The 17,618-nt window shown below is 42.0% G+C and overlaps 1 protein-coding gene across 3 annotated transcripts in view; it reads left to right on the forward strand.

Annotated features, from left to right (window-relative positions):
• Positions 1–17,618, forward strand: part of rftn1b (raftlin, lipid raft linker 1b) — a 79,184-nt gene that overhangs the window by 42,675 nt on the left and 18,891 nt on the right. For 2 of the 3 annotated variants that reach the window (XM_086078272.1, XM_086078274.1), the window contains 3 exons: positions 1,897–2,005; positions 7,198–7,558; positions 13,838–14,056. In XM_086078272.1, the coding sequence (XP_085934398.1) occupies positions 1,897–2,005; positions 7,198–7,558; positions 13,838–14,056 (689 nt within the window). The remainder of the gene's footprint in view (positions 1–1,896; positions 2,006–7,197; positions 7,559–13,837; positions 14,057–17,618) is intronic. The other variant, XM_086078275.1, reaches the window with a different exon arrangement.

Here is a 17,618-nt window from a genome sequence, read left to right on the forward strand (position 1 = left end):
TCAAAACAGTTCCCAGGTGTGCTCATAAAAAGCTCTCTGGCATTCTGCTGTTAAAATGCACAAAGGATGACGAATTACAGGCCACTTATCATCTCAAAGAAGCGTCCAATTGTTGCTTGCCATTTACAATATGGTTCGCTCCAATTATGATGCAATTCTATCCAATTGTGATGCAGTACAAAGCGATTCAATGCATTGTGAGTACGGTTCAATTAGTTTATGATACATTTACTGCAGTTATGATGCGATTCGCTGCGATATGATTGCCTCCAATTCTGATGCAAAACACGCCATTCCAAAACAATCCGGTTCAATCCGTTTCCAAAACAACGTGTTCTTTGTTTGATTTTGTGGCTCTTTTCTTTTCTTTTTTTTTTTTTATGCCCGGACCTTGAATCTGTAAATACACCTGATTTATTGAATTGAGTCAGAGTGATAGAATTGACTCCCATTATAATGTGACACGATTCCCTGCACTTGTCATTCGGTCCATTTACAATATGAATCACTTCGAATACAATTCACTTTGATTACAACATAAATCTTTCATATTATGATGCAATACACTCCATTCTGTCAATATAATATAAATTGTACTAATTTATTATTTTTTTTATTGTCTATGCCTTGACCTTTAATCTGTGATTCACTCAAATCACAATGCAAAAGAGTCGCAAGAATTACGGTACGATTCACTCGAGGGGTGTGCGTGTCTTCACAAAAGACGGGGATTCGATACGGTTTCCGATACGTAGGGTGCGAAACAATTGAAGGACGGTTTCGCTCCTGGCTGTTTTACTGGATTTTGACGGATTTTGCCAGGCCCACAGAATATTGTGTTCTATTGCTGTAAAAAGGTGGAACTTTCATCAGGAAAAAAAAGTATATTTCTATCTGTTTCCGTTTTGCAGTAATTAGCATTAGAATATAGCTAAGTTTCATCATTATTCGCAAACGTGTTTAGAACTGTGGGTAAATTATCTTTTTTCAACATGGCCCTGGTTGATCTCTTTTGCTCTGCTGCCACCCGCTGGACGTTTTTGTAATAACTACCACTTCTTCCGCCGTTCTCTACAGTTGAGAGGCTGCATCACAGCCTTCTGTATGCTCTAGCATAAAGAAAACATATAAATACGTCTTTGGGACTGCAACACACATTTAAAATAGAACGTATTTATACGTTTTTGTGAGCAAATGAGTTAAGATCATGTGATGCACTCCAAATAGGGTAAGATTCTCTTACAATATACTCCAATTTCTTCAATTGTAACACATGCGCAAAAGTTGATAGTGGCATCCGGTTGTGTGCGTGCGTGCGTACGTGCACGCAAGACGCTAAAAGTCATCTTGTCCGCACCCGAGGTCAAACACCAGAAGCTCTAATGCACCCTGCTGTTTATCGGGTGACTTCTCTCTAGTCACGCACACGCACAACAACACGCGCATGCGGTGAGGAAAAGGCCATTCGGGGCTTCTTGTCAACAGGATGAGCAGCGGGGAGATGGAAACGGCGGCGTTCTCCTCCTGGGGGCCGACGTGGGAGAAGAACGGAGGGGAAACGTCTTCTTATAAATAGAAAGCAGCCTGCTTGAATACACTTGTGTGTGAGGGAAGGCGTGCGTGTGCGTGCGTGTGTGTTTTGTGTGAGGAGATTTGCATGGAATTTCCTGCCTTCGCGCGTCTTGCCTTTCATCTGCGAGAGTCTTTAAGTTTGTTAGATTGTCGCCGCCGCCTCCCGCAGGCCAACACTCCCGGCCGGCGGCAAGTGTTTTACACGTTCCCCGCGCAGAACAACACGTTATTCTTTTTTTTTTTTTTTTTTTTATTGGAGAGTGAAATCTCCATTTGAAGTTGTCATCAAAGTCAGAGTGGAGCTAACGTTGTGCCCCCCCGCAGGGTGGACAGGAGGCAGGCGGTGTGCCCGCCGTGCAGGCTGCAGTTGGAGCAGTGCGTGCCCGCAGAGCAGGTGCCGACACCCGAGCTCATCCGGGGATACGTCAAGAAGGTAACAATGCAAAGACGATCTCACGTTGTAACATTCACTGCAATTGCAGAGTGGTATGATTTTCACCAATTATGATATTCATTACAATTACAAAGCAATACACTCTAAAAAACAGTTGGTTCAAAAGTAACCCAACTATGGGTCAAAAATGGACCGATCCTCTACTTGTATATACAATCAGAGTCACTACATTCACAATAAGATTCACTCCAACTAATACTCCTTATTATTCACTCCACTTCTGATACAATCTGATTGATTCCATTTACAATATGATTCACTACGTTTATGTTACAATTTCCTCTACAGATAGCATTCACTCAATTTATCGTACGATTCGATTCAACTACAATGTAAATGATTCACTTTATGATACGAATCACACTAAATACAATGTGATACGATTCACTCCAACTAATATTCATAATGATTCGCCCCACTTTTGATACACTGATTCAGTCCATTTACAATAGAATTCACTCAATTTACGATTGATTCCATTTACGTTACAATTCTTCACTGCATTTACGACACGATTCACTCCAGATTCTATGCAATTTGATTCAGTCCGGTTTTGATACGATTTGGTTGACTCAATTTAGCAGGAATCACTTAATTTAGGACAGAATCCATTCACAGTACAACTCAATCGGGTCACAATGGGAAATAATTCACTCTTCTTTCGATGTGATACGGTGTGGTAATTGTCGATGACCATATGATTCACTCCAGTTACGATAGTGTACGATTCACTGATAGGCTCCAATTACGATATTTTTTCTAATTAGGATGCAATGTGATATGTCTTATCTTAATTCAAGTTCTGCCAGACACAAACATTTCTATCTTCATCATCTTCTTCGCCACTGTCGAACCTGTGTCATGTTGCCCCCACTTCCACTTGAAGTCTCCCCCTCGAACCCTCTTCGCCTTTCCATTAGTCATGCCTCCGCCATCCTGTTGGACCTCATTACCGCCGCTTATCGTTTTCATCTGCTGAGCTGAGCGGGAATGCCGGAATTCTATTCCGAGTGAGACGGACAGGGACGACTTTTTCCTTCTCTATCATTATTTTGGCTTTCTCTCAATCTCTGTCATTATCCGCCGGCTTCCATCTTGACCTTCACACGCCTTCTCTTTAATACCGTCATCCGGAGGAAATGGGAAGAATTCAAAACGGCTGCTACCCAACCGGCGGGCTGCTTCCGGAATATTGTTTTGCGGTTTCCGCCTCGCAATCATCCTGGCTAACGAAGGGGAAAGCAAGCGGCGCAAAGTGCTTTGACCCGAAAGGCGTCTGGCTCACCTTGTCGCCACCTTGTCGGTGTTTACGCCGCGGGGAACGGTCGCGCCCGAGGCCGCGTCTGACGGGGTGCGTCTGTTGGTGGCTGATCCAGACGGAAATATCTCAACTGTGACATGAATATATCACCGTGACACCCGCAGCAATCCTTCCTGATCCCAGGAGGTCTCTGCTCATTGCACAAACATCAGCAGGACTTTTTTTTTGTGTCACCAAGGCACAGATCAGACGCTGCTCGCAAAAAAAGTTAGGGTCTCGGGCTGTCGGGTGAGATTTGCTCATCTAAACTTTTGAATGCACGTCTAATTGTTGAACGTTTCCATATTAAAAAAACTGAAGAGCTGCTGGTAAATCGGAAGCGCTGCTAACATTGAAAGAAGAAAACCCGGCCTTAATGAACAGGACTTTTTAACTAGCAATGCTGATTGAACCAGGAAATGTATTGATATGATTCGATTCACCGCAATCGCGACGCGATTCACTCCATTTAGAGTATGATATGATTCTTTCAAATTACAATGTGATTTGATTAACTCCAGTTAATCAATTGGTTGGTGGGTTGAAATTAATCAATTGCTCCAGTTCCCTCCAGTTATGACACAATATGATTCAATTCAGTTGTGGTGCAATACGATTTACTCCAATTACAATATGATTCGATTCACTGCAATTGTGATGCAATCGACACCAATTATGATATGAATCGAATCGCTCCAATTACGATGCGATGGACTCCAATTCCAATATGGTGGCGATGTGATTCACTCCAATGACAGTCTGATTCGATTCACTACTGTTGTGATGCGATTCGCTCCATTTACAGTATCATATGATTCTTTCCAATTACAACTCCAATGAATCAATTGGTTGGTTCAAATGTATCAACCGGTCAACAATTCCCTCAGTTATGATACGATATGATTCCATTCAGTTATAGTACAGCACGGCTGACTCCAATTACAGCACGAGTCGATTCACGACAATTGTGATGCGATTCAATCCATTTATGACGCAATACGATTTACACACTAATAATACACGATAATCTACACAAACGACGTAAGATATTATTACTTCAACGATGAAACAAGCTCGGGAAGAAAGCTCAATGACTGGCCGCAGTATGATGGTGACAATATGATGAACATATTTCTTAATGAATAACGCGCCGACTGTCATTCAAGAGCGAGCATGATTCTTTTTCTACCGGCAGATGTTTTGATAGCAGATCTCATTAGCTTGCCGACCTAAGAATGTGGGTGTGCTTTTGTATAACATTATTATAATGAATGTGTGCGTTCTACTTGGCCAAGCAAGGCCTTTAACAAAACGACGTTAATGACGATAGCGTTATTGAAAATGGATTCGTTCAAATGCGCCGGGGCCATCCATTCACCCCGCCTCTCCCCCGAGCCCAAACCCTCCGAACCCTCCGTCGCCTCGTCCGTCGCCCCTCCCCGCCTGCATTAGCCTTAAATGAAAAACAACCTTTTATCTGCGTGATTCCATTTGGACGCATGGCAAGGAGCAGCGCGGCGCGGCAGGCGACGCCTCGCATGAAGCAATAAGGCCGGGAAGCCATTTGACTGTTTTCCAATTTAATTTCATAGTGAATAACCTGCAATTTGATTTTTATTCTCTTCCATCACGGAGATGGAGACGGCGGGGAAGGGCCGCGTTTGCGTGCGTGTGTGTGTTGTGTTTCAACGCTGAGAATGGCGGCCATTAACATTCTTTGACAGCAAACGGCTCAATCTTTCTGGATGCTACGATCGACATTAAATGCCGGTTCGACAGCAACGCATTGGAGTATGTGTGTGTGCGTGTGTGTGTGTGTGTGCGTTGGGAGGGGTTCTTCGGGTAAATGAGTGGAGGAACAGAACAGAAGATCTGGGAGGGAAATTGGCGATTTTGCATCTCAAAGTTTCTGCGAATTGGAGGCGGAGTCTCTTTATATTCATACAAAACATTTGGTCATGGTCTTTTTTTAGTAGAGTTTGGGTTTTTATGGTGACTCATCGAACGTTGCCACCATCATCTGTCTGCCGAGTACATGTGGTTGAAATTTAGGAGCAGCCAAACAAAAATCTCTCGGGTGAGTTGGTATGTCCAATGTGACCCTAAAATGGCTGCTTCAAACCAAAATGGCAGACTTTATGTCCGCATTCAGGGATGGCTTTAAACTCATGAAAGACAAATTTGTGAATTTCATGTTAATAAGCTAAAGTGGCTCAGTTTTGGAAAACGTTGATGTTGCCATCCCGTTCTGTCTGGATGAATCACTGAAAATGATTCGTTAAATCAAAATGGCAGACTTCCCGTTTTTGTTGTTGTTTTTTTAGGTATGGCTTCTTCAGACTTTTTATGGCTGATGATGACAGACATGCATACCAAATTTCATGTTACTGAATTTTGACCAAAAATCATGTTGCCCCCTCATTCTATTATAACTCATTTGCTCCCAAAAACGTATAAAAATGTTCTATTTTAAATATTGCCATGGTCCCAAAAACATATTTATACGTTTTTTAAGTTTTTTTTTTTTTATATGCTCGTTTCTATTTATGTCAGCTTACTGAACCTGACAAGCATACAGAAGGCTTTTTTTTTTTTTTTTCCTGAGAGAGCTCAGTATTGTTCATTCGGTAATTTTCGGTAATTTTACCGATTCGCATGTCATCATCATTGCTCTCTCTCGCTTTTTTTAATATATTTATTTTATTTAAATTTTGTATGTGCGTGAGTATGTGCATGTGTGTGTGTGTGCATGTGTGTGTGTGCGTGAGTGTGTACTCATTAATTCACCAAAAACCTATTAAAAATCTCATGAGTGAATAAGTTGAAGAACTCTAAAATGGGTGCTTTAGCCAAAATGGCAGGCTTCCTAAGTCTTTTCGGGTATGGCTTGTTGAGACTTTTTTGTGGGTGTCCTCATGATAGACATGTCTACCAAATTTCATGTTGCTCGGTAAAATTGGCTTTGGGGGCTGAATTTTGAAAATAATTCCAGGAAGTTGTAGTCAACCAATAAGTATAATTCCCCCCTTCAAACCAAAAATGGCAGACTTCCTGTCAGATTTTTTTTGTTGTTGTTATTGCTTCTTGAGACTTTTTTGGTGTGAAACACATGGCAACCAAATTTCTTGTTGCTATGTGAAACTGGCATAACTAAAAAGCCAATTTCAGGGTGTGCCAACTGGCTGACAATTAATGTTTTGAAGGGATCAAAGGAGATGAGCCCATAATGGCCGCTTCAACTAAAATAGCAGACTTCCTGTGCTTTGTGTGTGTACTCATGACACACCACAGTTCATGTTGCGAAGTGAAACTCGGCTTGGGGGCTGAATTTCAAGTTCTCACTGGTAACTCATTCACTCCCATCCATTTTTATCGAAGCAACCCCTTTCGCTCCTGGCTGTCTTACTGGATTTTGACAGATTTTTGAATATTGTGTTCTATTGCTATAAAAACAAAAGAAAGATTAGAGTCTCTTCTTTCAATAGGAAAAAAAAAGTATATTTGCATCTGTTTCCGTTTTGTAGCAATTAGCATTAGAATATAGCTAAGTTTCATCATTATTCACATTCCTGGTGAAAACACTGGGGATAAGAGCTTGTTGCAACATGGCCCTGGCTGATCTCTTATACTCTGTTGCCACCTGCTGGCCGATTTTTGTAATAACTACCATTGCTTTAAGCAACTTTTTAATGCCAGAAGCTCTCGCAGAGCCCTCTGTATGCTCTAGCATTAAAAAAAAAATGACATTTTTGGGAGTGCAGGACAATTAAAAAATGTATTTATACGTTTTTGGGTTTGATTGAGTTAAGTTTTCCCTAAAACTGAATCCAACATGACTTTATGACTGACTTGGTGTCTTTCTTCCGAACAGCAGATCCAAGACGCGGCTGAGCAAGGTGTGACATTCGTGGGCTTCGTGCAGGAGCCCTACGGGGCACCCTGCACCATGATCCGAGAACCAGACACCCCCTCGCTGTCCCTGCACTCCAGCCCCAGCTCTGTGCTCGGCTCTCTGGGGAGCTGCAGCCCCTCCGACCCCTCCAGTCCCACCCGCCACGGTCATCCAAAAAAGGAGACGGACACGTGCGAGAACTCCGGGAATCACTCGGGGGGCTTGGGGGAGGTCTCGGCCGCTTCGTCACCGATATCGGAGGAGTCGCCGTGTCGGAACAACAATAAGGACAGCGTGCCAGAGACAAAGCAGAGGACCAGATACCAGCAGAGAACCTATGGTGAGTGGTAACCATGGTTACTATCTTTCAATAACTTCTGGAGAGAAAAAAAATCAATAGTTTGAATTTGAAGTCCCTTTCACAGTTTCTGCAAAACACGTTGAGACATTCCACCACTCAGACTCAGTACGAAGAACAGTAACGGGTGTTAAAACTTCCCAACCTGGTCCCGGTTTTCGGACGTTTTGGGTTTAAATGGCCGGGAAGCGTTTGTGTTGTTCCGTGCGCCTGCAAAGGGATTCCGCCTCTACCCACTTCACTAATTGGTCCGTGGAGGGTCGGCAAAGGTCATCATTCCAGTCTGTGCACAGCTTGTAGACCCCCAAAGACAGGCGGGACATTTTTATCCTGCCCAACAAATCCAAACAATCACGATAAGGATGTCAGACAAAGCGCTAACGAGCCGTAATTAAGATAGCGAAAGGTCAACATGTCCAATCGGGGAAAGGACACAACTGCTTGGATCATTTCTCTTGACTGTGAGTTATTTCGGTCTTGTTTATTCCTAGCTGTGGTTATGAATAACTGCGCATCAGAGCAATCATATTAATCATGAGTGACACCGTGCGTTAATTGCATGTGCCTGTGCAAGGTTTTTATTGCATGCCGGCCACCATCATTTACTGAGAAGTAATGATCGCATTAGTCATGTATGACACTTCCTGACCAGATTTTCACAACTAAAAACTGGGACACTACAAGTTTGCTGAAAATCAAATATGCAATACATTCTCATTAGGAACGATTCATAACAAATTTAACTACTAGTCAATATGGGGACCGGTAGTTGTGTTATTGCTTTATCCATCCTTCCATCCATTTCTTGAACCGCTTAATCCTCACAAAAGTGTCGCTGGGATGCTGGAGCCTATCCCAGCTGGTACGATACGATACGATATACTTTTATTTTCCCCGTGGGGAACTTTTTCCTGGACTCCGTCCAGCTGCAGTTACAGTAAGGAAGAAACAACAGAATAGAAAGAGATGTTGGGCAGTAGGCGGGGTACACACTGAACTAGTTGCTAACCAATCCAGGGCACACACAGACAAACAACCATTCACACTCACACAACTAGGGACAATTTAGTGTTCAATTAACCTGCCATTTAACTAATGCTAAATGCCATCTTGGTTGTCAGTTCAACAGCGCTAAAGTCGATGCACTCGCCATTAGCCAATATTTTAACATTGGAAATATGATGCCAGAAAAGCTCAGCCTGTGCTGGGTCTGACGGGCGACGGCAGCATTAGACAAGTAGGACTACATTTCCCATGATTCTGAGACACGGAAGCAGGAAATAGTTTGACCATCCAGATGCGGATGAGAATGAGAACACAAAAGTGAATGTGTAAGTAAATTGGAAGGAATTTAACAGTTAACTCATTTGCGCCCCAAAAATTATAAAAATGTTCCATTTTAAATATTGCCATGTTCCCAAAAACGTATTTATATGTTTTTATGTCGTGTTTTTTTTATGCTAGAGCATACAGAAAGCTTTGATGCAGCCTCTGACCTGAAGAGGTCGCTTAAAGCAATGGTAGTTATTACAAAAAACGATCAGCAGGTGGCAGCAGAGTATAAGAGATCAACCAGGGTCATGTTGCAACAAGCTCTTATCCCCAGTGTTTTCACCAGGAATGTGAATAATGATGAAACTTAGCTATATTCTCATGCTAATTGCTACAAAACGGAAACAGATGCAAATATACTTTTTTTTCCTGATGAAAGAAGAGACTCGAATCTTTCTTTTGGTTGGTTCCATGTTTTTATAGCAATAGAACACAATATTCTGTGGGCCTGGCAAAATCCAGTAAGACAGCCAGGAGCGAAGGGGGTTGCTTCAGTAAAAATGGCTGGGAGGGAATGAGTTAAATTATTTTTTAATATGTTTGTTGGATGAATCGCAATGACAAGTGTATGACTGACATATTCCATGACACAAAACCGTGTGACCTGCGGAAAAACGGGACAAAACAAAGACACGAGACACAAGGCTCAAAACTGGGACAATCCCAGTAATTTGGGACTCTTCCAAAGATGCCAGAGAAGAAGTGTACCAAACCTGAGTACGCATCAGAGCTTTCCCACTAGCATTAGCTGTCAATTGGGCCCAATCACGACACAAAATGGAGAACCCTAATCTTGTCTTGACCTGTATTTTGGCTGTTGACATAAAAATGAGCGCAGCAGTATGGTTTCCCGCTATTGCCTCAACGTTACACAATAACACTCCGCCTCGGGATGTAATCCCCTTCCTCAGAAACAATCATTGCGCTTAAAAAAAAAAAAACCTAAACAGAAACCCAATTAGCACAACGACGTCTGTGAAATCCTCCGCAACTGTTTCGTCGGGTTCCTCGTAAGCTTCACATGAATTACGCCTGCCGTCTATCCTGAAACGGCAGAAGGAGACACCCCCACTTCTTCTTCACCTCTAGATAAAACAGATCACGTATACCGTGCCTCTAAAAATACAGCTTCTGTAAAATACTGTAAATGTATGTGTGACTTGTATGTAACGTGGCATGACAGTGTCTCCATCTGGCCCCCCCGCGAGATCCTCCCCGCGTCCCGATGGCTCCCATCTTTTCTTGGTTCATCTTGGCACCCGGTAGCCCAGACGGCGTGTGAAGAGGAGCCCCGTGCCAAGCTCCCATGTTCCCGCGTTCCCCTTCTCTAACGCCTGGAGGTTCTGCTGGCTTGTCAGCGCTAATCCCGAGCGTGGCGGCCAGCGTTTGGCGCGCCAAGAGAGAGGAAGAGAGACGCGACAGGGAAAGCTTGGAAAGGCTGAGATTGATCTGTCCCAGAAGAACTCTCCCGCTCAGATTAGACAAATGTAACATTAATAGCTCTAATCACACGGATCCTGCCTTTGCCTCTTGCCCATCTGTGCATGACGTGGACTTGTATGGCTGTGTATTATTTTGTATTCCTTGTGTTTATTCCTATTGTGCAAGGTGGTAGTCATCAGGAATAACTGGCAAAAGGCGCCATCTCGTACGTACAGGTCGTCTTAAAAGAAGATTACAGAACGTCAGATCGAGTGATGAGGCTGACGCTTTATATTGAAGGTGTTATGTTGAATGTTATTAGAGGTTATGCCCCACAGGTAGGATGTAAACTCGAAGAGCAGTTTAGTTTCGTGCATGTCTGGCGGAAGAGGTATGAGCTCTTATTTTGAAATGATAGGAAGTAGACAAGCTGCTGTGTGAGTCACCGGTTTCGTCAAGAAAGTTAACCGCTACCCACTTGGAGATCGGAGAGCCTCGTCAAACAAACTGCATGGATACAACTGGTGGGAGGCTAATTGTATACATGCTCTACATGCTATTATGCTAATGTGTATTTCTTAATTTTCGAATGTTTGTTGCATGTTACACTAGCCGTTAGCTCCGCCATTAGCTTAACATGGCAACGCTAATATAATGACGCGCAGTGCTTAATATTTGCGATTGTTAGCCGGTAACCTAGCTATTAGCTTTGCCAATATGCTAATGAAAATATGCTAAAATGTTGTGATTTTTCAAATGTTCAAGTGTCAGTTCCATGATACTCTAACCATTAGCTTAGCAATTAGCTTGGCATGCTAATGTTAAGCTTAAATGTGAATTGCTAAGTAACCTGTCTTGCAAATGTGATGACCTAGAGCCATGCTAGCCTGACCTTAGCACGTCTTAGCTTAGCTATTGCTTCTGCCTCGTGGTTATTTTCTTTTGATGGAACGAATACCGGTACTATTTCGTAGTCATTTAAGTATGCTAGGAAGTAATTGTAATGGTAATCTAAGTTTGTTTCCTGTATCGATGACAATGTTATTTCTTTCAAGGTTTTCAACCTGATTGTGACACCGTAATTCAAATCAACCGTAGAGAAGAAGAAAAGGTGTCATCTGAGTTTATCACCCACAATCCTGCTGTTTTTGACTCAAGGCAAAGAATGAGGCTAAACTTCAAATAATTCAACAGTACGTTTGGTATCCAGCACAGATGGCGGTAGACTGCCAAAAGGGTGCAAACGGCTGTCGTGAACTTTTTTTTTTTTTCTTCCCGAAGCAACATGAGCATAGGATGACCCGAGACACTACACAAACAAGAGGACTTTAATTTGATAATGCATAACAGACCATAATGACCGTTTTAGTGCTTTTGCTCCAAACACAGATCAGGCATCTTGGTCTTGGACTCTAAAAGCCGCAAAACACGCCGAGTCATCAGAGGAAGGTCACACGCAAAGACATCTTATTTGTCTTTATCATCTGCGAACTGCGAGGCCCCGCTAAATGATTGATGTTATTTGCTGCTGAGGGAAGTTGCAGATAAAGAAACATCTGCTATCTTAACACTTGACTATCTGCTCATCTGGAGTTTGCACTCTCAGAGGTTGGGCGTCATCGGATATCATTTTCTTTATGTCGCATCACCATTTGAAAATTGGGCCTCATTTGCGGTACAATCCGCACTCTAAAGCTAAAGTTCACAATCGGTCATCTTTAGTTTGTGTCTCCTGCAGCAGTACGTTCTTTAGCGGCAGTTTTAAGTGGACTGCGGGTTTGAAAGCAGCTAAAAGGCACTCTTGACTACGTTTATTTCTATTGTGATCGTTGGCGGTTATTACTGATAACTGGTGAGGTGAGGCTTCGCATTAAGTAAAGGATGAATACAGCGGGGCATTGAGATCGGAATCGATTGTACTGTACGCATGCATTCATGACAGTTCTATGCACTTTGTGCTGCTCCTTGTGGTGTACTCACCACAGCCACCTGGGGGCAGTATAATAAATCATTTGAGAATTTGACGGTGAAGAATCTCGGGTTATTTTTAAACCAAGTTAGCTAGTTCCCCGTTATCGTGAATAAGTGGCACGGAGCGATCTCCTGTCAATCAATGTATGCCGACGCTCGGTACTATCATTTCGTTTTAGGCGTGGGACCCGGCTTGCATTACACCGGCGACCCATGACGAATCCTCGAAGACGAATGTGTCTGCATGGGTGACGTTTGGGGAGAATGTTGGCCGGCTTGCTTTCCAATGTTGTGCTGCGAGCCTCGTGAGAATTGCACAGTGACTGGATGAAATGTCAACATTTGGGGGGGAGACTTTGGCGTCCGGCCGCGGCGGCCGTCACACCAGCCTGACAGGACGTGCTCATGAATGATTCATTTTCTGCCGGCGCGATGACACCGGAACCGAGCCCTGACTCCCTCACTGCCACATCCAAGTGTGTCTGTATTTTATTTATTTTACTTTCACGCGTGGTTCAGGTGCGCTCGCTAACCGCCTCCTTCATCTGTTCATCTTTTTTTTTTTCCTGTTTGAGTGCAAGCAGAGCAAAAATATTTGCACCAAAATAACAGTAAAAAAAAAAAAAGTCCGACTTGGCTCGTCTTAGATACGGGGACACGTGCGCTCTTTTCTCTTCTCCCTCCCGAGGCCGTCTGCATTATGTATACGCTTGCTCTTGATGTAAACAGTGAGCCGGCGGCAAAGTCTTTAATGCATTATTCACTCAGTCTGGCCGCAAATTAACTTACAGTGTAAACGCTCCCTCTTAACTTGCTGCATTCCTGGAAAAACAATGGCAGGAAATTCCGAGCTGTTTTCAATTCGCCGCACGTTTGGGTCGGAGAAGCGACAAAGGGGGGGGATCGGATTTTTGCAGATCAGCACATATCGCGCCAGTGGAGTTTATGCTAATCATACAGAACAGACGGAGCAAAGAGTCGCATGCCAAAAGTTCTGACTTTGTTTTAATGAACTGAGCGACTTAGTAGTCTAAGAGTAGGCCGAAAATCAAGAGCGAGGACGTACTTTGAGTTTAAGGTCACAATCCGGTAGAGTATAAGACCAAAACGAGCAAAACATTTTCACCTTTTCACAATGCACTTAGTTTTCCGGGGGTGCATCGCGGGGCAGCGCGCAAGGACGATAGCCTGCCCATATTTGGACGTGCTGACGACAGCCAGGAAGTAGCAAGGATGCTTTTCTCGCTGGTTATTGCTGTTAGCGCTCTAAAATCACTCTGCCGGCCCCTTTCTGAATGGATGACAGTTGTCAATCTTTTCTGACATCAAAGTGTTTTGATTTCTAGGAACATGTCATTTGTGTTTTTAATTGCTACTGAAAAGAAAATAGTGACGCTGTGCTAACTTGCAAAGAAAGGATTTTGAATAAAACCTCCTTGGTGGTGGTAAAGTCTGAGAGTGTTGAATGAGGACAGAGGTGACAGTCGAACCCTTAGTAACAAGACGTAACAATGTCCGCCTTTTTCGTCTCCACAGGCGCCGAACTTCTGGCTCTGTACAACCACCCGGCGGTGCGCGAGGGCGGCACGTTTAAGTACTACACGGTCAAGGTGCCGCTGCAGGTGCACGCCAGCGTCAACGGCGGAGGCAACGACGTCCGAGAGGTAGAAGCTAACTGGCTGGATCACATGACGCAGCACTTTAACAACGGAGCCTCGTTGGTGGACGGACACTTCCACCTGGGAAACGTTGACGGTGAGTCAATAATGGGTGGTCGTGTTGGTGTGGTGGGGCAGGACACGTGATGTTGTCTGGGCTTTCTTACTGGCATCTAAACTATTTCCTGTTTGGGTTCTTTAGCAGGCTTTTGGGGGGGGGGGGGGGGTAAGGCAAAGAGAGTAAACAAGTTGTAATTCATTCATCTGGCAAAGTGAACGTCTGGAAACACAGATGATGAAGATGATAACAGATTAAAGCCTTTCCTTCAGAAATTTGTAGTGACAAAATAGCAGTGACGTTTCTTGTAAGAATAGAGATTAAAGATGCAAGTAGCAATTAGTAGTACAAGCCCTGCAATTGGACCGAAATGAATGATTCAAACTAAAATGGCCATCCCTTTATGATAGACAAGTCCACTGAATTTTTTTAAAGTGAATGAAAACTTAACAAATAATGTATCTAAAATTTAATTTGGAAAAACATTTTTGTTAACAAGATTAAAGAAAAAAAGTTCATATTTTTTAAACAAAAACTTAACTGAAACTACGTCTTGTGTTTATAAAACATAATTAAAACTCTAATTATAGTGAAAATGTTCATTGTTTTCATCCATCCATCCATCCATTTTTTGTACCGCTTGTCCTCACAAGGGTCGCGGGGGTTGCTGGAGCCTATCCCAGCTGGCTTCGGGCAGTAGGCGGGGTACACCCTGAACTGGTTGCCAGCCAATCGCAGGGCTCACATGAATGTTCAGGGTTCATTTTATATGTGTTTACAGTATTTTGGTATTACACCCATACACAAAAAGTAAGGTCAAACAATTGTTTGAGAATTGTAGTTTACTTTATTGCACAATACTTAATGACCTTTGTTTTTATCTTGTACTCAAAAAATATGACATACATTTAAAAAAAAAAACTAATACTAAATCTAATAAAAACTAAATTAAGCAAAGCACTTTTTGAAATAAAAACAAACTAACCAAAACTTCCTCTAAAAACTAATTAAAACTAACTGAATTTAAAAAACAAAAGTTAAAATGAAATAAAAACTATAATGAAAAATGCCAAACTATTACAACCCTGGTCAGGAGTATTTTTTATTTTATTTTATTTTATTAGTGTATTTTAATTATTGTCGAATTGTGACGTCATTCTCATTTTTCTGTTATGTTAGACAGGATATGATCGATTTGACGTTGAGCAGTCGAGCTGATGTCAGGTGCTAATTTAAAAAAAAATCCCTAGGAAAAGTTACAAATCCTAAAAAGTGATTGGCCAATCTGCATTCCCGGCGATGTGGCTTTGCAACAAGGTTGATACCAAAAGCAGTATCTAAAAGACATTAGGTCACTTATAACGTAGTGAATGGAGCGTGCAGTAAAACGCCACTTCACCCAAGAGACATCGACATGCTTAGGTGCTGCTGTTTTGGTTCGCAACCGAGTTCAAATGGCCTGGGATGTTAGTTAACTCTCATCCATGTGTTAAGATGGCATCCATAAATAATTACAGTTCCTAAAAGCGGTGTATGGAGCTTGGTCAAGCAAACAACCATCAGTGTCATGTTTCCGCGTCGTGACCTTTTTCCTGCAAATGTTCCACCGCCTTCCTATCTTCCTCCTGGTCCGCTTTGTTCCAGAGAGAGACATGACAGCGAGTGCACCGCATCACTGCACGTCCTCCTTGTACACATGTGTTGTCATGGTGATGTGGCATCACGAGATCATGAGAGGGGGCATTAGGGCCATCGTTTGCATACACATATGGGTGGGCGGGTTGGCGCTACGGTGTTGTTATGAGCAAGTTTGTTTTCGTCTGTTTGTTTCACTGTGGCCGCGGGTATTAAAACATATTGAATTTACCGAACGCATTAAAGATTTACGCACACACACGTCGCCGGCGCCTCCCCCAGAGTGGAGTTTCCTGAGGAAGGAACAGCAGAAGTGCAAAACCGGGACTGTGCCTTTTGTTAGCCGAATAGCTTAATCTCTCTCCAGAGCTGCTGTGAGGATTTGGAGCCTTTTTTTTTCCCTTTCCTTTTTTCTTGTCATACACACGCCTGAGCCGCTATTCAACACGCGCCACACTCTGCCCGCCACGCGTTCTAAATTTGGGCAAAGACGACAAACGCGCTGCCACTGAAATCAGCCTACGTGCCTTTTTTTTCCCCATGTCATAAATACATTTAGCAAATTGTGTTGTTGGGCTGGCGAGAGGTTGCAGAATATCATAGAAATCCCAGATGACGATATTAAAAATAAATGAATGTATGTATCAAATAAAAATAATACATTTACTAACTAAAGTAAAGTTATTAAACGACAATAATTTAACGTATTAAAATTGGTTTAATCATTTTGAATGAGTTCATTAAAATTAAATGAATATATTAAATTTAGATTAAATGAATGCATTAAATTAAATGCATATTTTAAATGAAAATAATTTTAAATTAAAATTAAATTAATACTTTATAAAAAAAAATATTAAAATTGAATGCGTGTTCAGATTAACATTTAATTAGTCAAGCATTAAATAACGTATAAAAATGAAGTGTTTTCAATTGAAATTAAATTAACAATGTTGAATTAACATTAAAATAACAATAACATTATCAGTATATTCATTTTCTTTGAGTGCACTTTTTTTTTTTTTTTTACATACTTAAAAACACATTTACAGGATTGTTTTTTTTTTTTTTTTTTTACAAATACAGACACTGCAGTGTTAGACTCCTCAGTCTCCACGTGAAATTGGCCTCCTGTCCACAGCCAATGTCAAGATGAGTCCGAATGATGCATTCAGTGCCGCTCAGTTTCTGTGGTTTCCTACAACTGTTTAAGGCCATGCAGCCGCAGTCTCCTATTTGATGCATAGCTTTGTTTCCTTGATGTCTAAATACATTGTTGTCTAGTGGTGGCACCCAAAGTAAATAAATACAAATAAAAAAGCTAGCGCTTATGTAGCGACAAGACAACCGGCACTGAGCTAATCCCTTTGTTACATATCTCAAGCTGTGTAGGACTAAAAAGGATTAGCCTCTATCCACAAACATTACTGTCACTACTTTGCCTTTTGCTTATTTATTAATTTTTTATTATCATCTACAACAGAAAATAATCCTGATTTGAATGTGTTAATTAATTTTCGGTTACCTTCTTTAGCTACTTGAGACGGGCAAAATATTGGAAACAGCCAACAGTATGATGTTTAATAACTTACAAGCATTTGATATTTTTTTATTATTGTTATTATTTCCCAAAGAATAATAAATTTTGCTCGACAGTGACAATATTGTCAAATCTAACCCCATCAATCAAAATTGATTGTCTATTGACTTTATAAAGGCAGAAGTTTTCACCCAACATTTGCATGTAATTTTCTTTATATGAATCTCCTCAACTTACTTTAACATGGCACCAAGATGGCCGGAGCACAAAAAGTCCTGCGTTAATAGGCTCTTTTATGCCCTTCATGGTCACAAACGGCAAACGTATTACTTTGCCGCCAACCTGTGGCATCTTGGTGTCAAGGAAGGGACTATGTTGAAGTGAGTTGAGGAGCTTCATTTAGACAAAAGTAGTGCTTTAAAGTCA

The sequence above is a fragment of the Leptonotus elevatus genome, chromosome 6 (assembly GCF_054856555.1).
Source record: "Leptonotus elevatus isolate MCC_2025b chromosome 6, RoL_Lele_1.0, whole genome shotgun sequence".
In the NCBI taxonomy this organism is placed as follows: Eukaryota; Metazoa; Chordata; class Actinopteri; order Syngnathiformes; family Syngnathidae; genus Leptonotus; species Leptonotus elevatus.